Raw genomic sequence first — 4,632 nt, 5'->3', positions numbered from 1 at the left:
AGCATGGCACATCAGCCCAGATTCGCCCGGCGGAAGAACAGCTTCGCCGGGCGAAACCCACTAAACAGGCCACGTGACCTCAAAAGTACACAAAAGAACCCCAAAATAAATATCTTCTTCCGCCCGGCGAGACAGATGCTCCGCCGGGCGCTCCAGAGCAGAAAGATGGCCAAAAATTGAGCTGCTTCGCCCCTGGCTCGCCTACCCCTCGCCGGGCGGAGCTTCGCTTCCAAGCTATTCGCCGGGCGAAAACAAGAGGAATACTGACACCTTCAGAGTTGCCAAAATCCTCGATTCTTCGACTTTTTTCCCGATTTTTCTGAACATTTGCTATCACCAATAACTGAAACACTAGAAAATAGATCAAAATACCAAATATTTACATATGACAAAAATCACTTATTTACATAAGCTATTCTTCTAAAAACATAGAAAAAGGGGTTAAAAAGTGCCTTAAAAACATACGAATAGAAACAACAAAAGACACTCAACACTTGTCTAATCCAAAAGGAACAACTAGAATGTCATCAATCAAAACATTGATAACCCTTTTAAGGTTAAGAAAAATCACATTTTTTGTTGCCAACATTTGAAACGACTTCCCTCAAACTTGAACGGTTCGTCATAGACAACATCCGAAGTACGAATAATTTATTCGATAACCATGGCAGTTCGCAGCGTCTTAATATTATTGTTTTTCGATTTAAAAAAACCAATTTTGAAAAATGTCACAAAAGAAATTATCGGATCAAGTTGCAGACTAGGTCGCTCTCTTTAATACGTTTCACGACACTACCTAAAATTGTACAATTTAGACTATCAAGTATGACGTCTCTAGAATAAGATAACTCAATTCAATATTGATACAATTATTACTACACAAAGATAGTTGGTCTAGAAATGCACTTTATATGGTAAAAAAACAACTCTAAATAGAATATAAGAAAATACTAATAAAATTCAACAAGTAGAAAGAAAATGAAAGAAATTAATGTTTCGACAATTCATAAATGCAAATTAAAGACAAGGAGGAAAGAAAAACTAACAAGTAATTTTTGGTGTATTTTTGAAGAAAAACATGTATGTTTCTTATATAATAAAGTATTCAAAATATTTAATCTAAAAAATGTGGATTTAAATTTTTTTTTTTTAATTTACTTTTTTTGTATAAGCAGAATGGAATTAATAAGCACAAGGGGTGCTAACCCATGGTTACATAAAGAAAAGGAAAAGCCCCCAACAAAGAAAAGAAAACACCACCTACGGAAGACCGATACACGTAGCCGGATTCACACACCAATCCGACCAAACCATAGTATCCCCTACATTATAGCAAGAAAGAAGCCATTCCCAAGCAACATATTTAATCATCCCAATAGTATCAAAATTAAGAATATTACCCCCATTAAAAAGAACTTCATTCCTACAACACCAAATACCCCAACAAAAAGCCAACCCAAATAGCCAACTAGTATCTACCACAAATCTAGACTTACAAGCTAAATCCAAGGCTAGAAAACGAAGAAAAAAATTACCCGGAAAAGAAGATGAATCGAGCCGAAGCCAATTACAAAACTTACTCCACCAATCCAAAGTAACGGGGCAAGTACCAAAAAGATGATTCGTGTCTTCCTCCTCCACCCCACAAAAAGAGCAAACCAAAATATTAGAATTCGTCAAAATATGGCGTCTCGCCAAAGCCGCCTTGGTTGGAATCTTATTCAAAATAAGTCTCCACCCGAAAATCAAGATCTTGCTTGGTAACTTAGTCTTCCACATCCGGTTTAAGGCCCTAATGATGTCAACCTCTAAACGATGACCCCGATAACTCCCCTCCAAAATCATGTCATACGCCGCTTTAACGGAAAAACCCAAAGAGTTCTTCCACCAAACATATGAATCCATCACACCCACCGTTGGAGTAGCGTCACCTAGGAAAGAAACCAAATCACGAACCCGCTCACCATCCACACTATCATTAAAACCTTCACAAAAATTAATTCGCCACTCCCACGATCCCACTATCCGAAAACCATTGTCACTAATCAAAGCACCAGAAGGCTCAGCAAACCGAAAAAGAGAGGGAAAACGCTCAGCAAGAGGAGAGGGACCCTTCCACCTATCAAGCCAAAAATCGATGCCATCTCCATTACCTAATTTACAAGAAATGGAAGAAGGAAACCCATTTTCCAACGGGTTGTTCCCACAGGCACCAACCGAGCATAAATCCTTCCATCAAAGGGAGACCTTGTTTCTACCATGGATCACTGAATTAGAGAGCATAGTTCTCCTAATGTCATCGTACCTGCAAGAAAGAAGGTTAGTCCATAAAAAATTCTCCTCACACATGATCCTCCACCTCCACTTCGAAAGCAAAGCAAGGTTGAACTTCCCACAAAGTTTTACTCCTAACCCACCCCCTTCTTAGGTAAACACACCTTATCCCAACCAATCCAAGCAACCTTTTTCTTATCCTCCTTGCCCCCCATAGGAATACTCTTTGAAGCTTAATGATCTCTTTAACCACCAATTTAGGCGCCTTATAAAAAGAGAAGATGTAAATCGGGATGCTTGACAAAACTGAATTCAAAAGAGTTACCCTCCCCCCAATAGAAAGATGTTTGTTTTGTCATCCTCGACACAATCGGCCTCCACACCTCCCTCCTTCTAGGATTGACTCCCACCGGAATTCCCAAAAAAGTGAAAGAAGAGGAACCCACTATACAATTAAGAAAAGAAGATGCCGCTTGCACAAAATCAGACTCCAAGTTGACACCCAAAAACCGACTCTTAGAAAGGTTAACCCGAAGACCGGAGACAAGCTCAAACCCCCTCAGAATCGCTTTAATACACCATAAATTATTCCAAGAACCATCACCAATTAAAAAAGTGTCATCCGCAAATTGCAACATTTCAAAGTGAACTTCCTCGTTAACCTTAAAACCCACATACTCTCCCAAAGTCGAAGCACTCTTCATTAACGCCGCCAAACCTTCCGCCACTAAGAGGAAAAGAAAAGGGGAAAGAGGATCCCCTTGTCGAAGGCCTCTAGTCACAACGAAATCCTTAGTCGGGCTTCCATTAACAAGGATCGACATAGAACTATTAAACACTAAAGAATTTACTTAAAGAATTTAATGCAAGACTTAAGGAATTTCAAATTCATGTTTATATTAGAATTTTGATATGATCCAACATCAACCCATCCATGTAATTAAACTATATACATATCATTATTGTTATTGTCCCACTAATCATTAGGAGCTAACCTATAGTATTTGACGTTAAGCAGACAAATGGTCCCATAAGTTGCACATTGTTGTAAAGCAATTCAATGAACACCTAAGAAAAATCCACTTATAGCTTTTAATCACACAAACTTATTCAAAAGCTAACAAACAATCAAATTGAATCCCAAATAATGTTCAATAAAAATAATGCAAGTGGACCACGTTTAACACCAAGAAAATTCATCTCTAATCAGTTATTAATCTGTATCGTAGGCTTAGGAGACACTCATGCTGAGCTACTCCCTCCGTTCCTTTTTAAGTGTCGTTTTAGAAGAATTTTTTTGTTCCTATTTAAGTGTCGTTTTATAATTTAATGTTATAATTTGTCATTTATACCCTTATTTTCTCAATAACTCCACCTCATATTTTTCAATTAGTTATTGGAAAAAGAGAGTGTATGATTGAATTTATTTGGAAAGAGAAAAATAAATAAGGGTATAATAGAAAATGTAACTCTAATAATCCACTATCTTGGTTGAAGAGCTTTTTACTAAAACGACACTTAAAAAGGAACGGAGGGAGTATCTGTTACTTCATTATTTTGTCCAACCAAAATAGCCCTATATATAATGCACTAATATACTCATGCAGCATTGTTGCCTAAATCATTATTACTATTTCATAATCTTAATTTATTTCAATAATTGAAGCAATGCTTTTAAGTTTTAAATTTTAATTTGTAAATCAAAATGGTACTGATAATTAAATATCCCTACCAGCAATGCACGTGCGATTGAGGTAATAAGCACTAACTAATCATCGATTAACGATATAACACATCCAAGTAAAGTAATAAAACGATTCTTATAACTGTTAATCACATGATAACCAGCTCAGCCTTTCACATGGCCAGATGTGTTTAATAATAATACTAATGCTTAGTACTTTAATATTTAAAATTTATAAAAACCCAAGTGGGCGTTTGCAACTATATTCTTTGATGCATGTTTGTTGAACATGCACGTGTGGAGAATCTCACAGTTTAATTGTTAAATGGTTTGTTGATCAAATTATAAAGGATTAATACTACTTTACCCCCTGCCATATAAGCGAGATTCGGTTTACCCCCTCTAAAAAAAAAATTTATTGGACAAACCTTGCAAAATAAAGATTCCATCAAATTTTACCCTGATCAGTTTTTTTGGCCAAGATTCTTAGAATCTTGACTACGTGGCATTTTTGGTAGTGCTGACTGTACAACACATTGCTTATGTGGCACAGTCAGCACTGCCACGTGGAATTTATTTTTTTTTTAAATTTTTTTTTTGAAAAATTTTTTTATTAATTTTTTTTAATAAAAATTTAATATTTTTTTAAATTTTTTTATTAATTTTGTTGATTT

The 4,632-nt window shown here is 36.1% G+C and overlaps 1 protein-coding gene across 1 annotated transcript; it reads right to left on the bottom strand.

Annotated features, from left to right (window-relative positions):
• Positions 1-1,260: 1,260 nt before the first annotated feature.
• Positions 1,261-3,098, bottom strand: LOC131630949 (uncharacterized). The gene is made up of 2 exons (XM_058901690.1): positions 2,600-3,098; positions 1,261-2,153 (listed from the first exon to the last, which is right to left on the bottom strand). The coding sequence occupies exons 1-2, from the start codon at positions 3,096-3,098 to the stop codon at positions 1,261-1,263; spliced, it is 1,392 nt and encodes a 463-aa protein (XP_058757673.1).
• Positions 3,099-4,632: the final 1,534 nt, after the last annotated feature.

Source organism: Vicia villosa, unplaced genomic scaffold, assembly GCF_029867415.1.
Source record: "Vicia villosa cultivar HV-30 ecotype Madison, WI unplaced genomic scaffold, Vvil1.0 ctg.000756F_1_1, whole genome shotgun sequence".
Classification (NCBI taxonomy): domain Eukaryota; kingdom Viridiplantae; phylum Streptophyta; class Magnoliopsida; order Fabales; family Fabaceae; genus Vicia; species Vicia villosa.
This window is presented reverse-complemented; position numbering and strand designations above follow the sequence as displayed.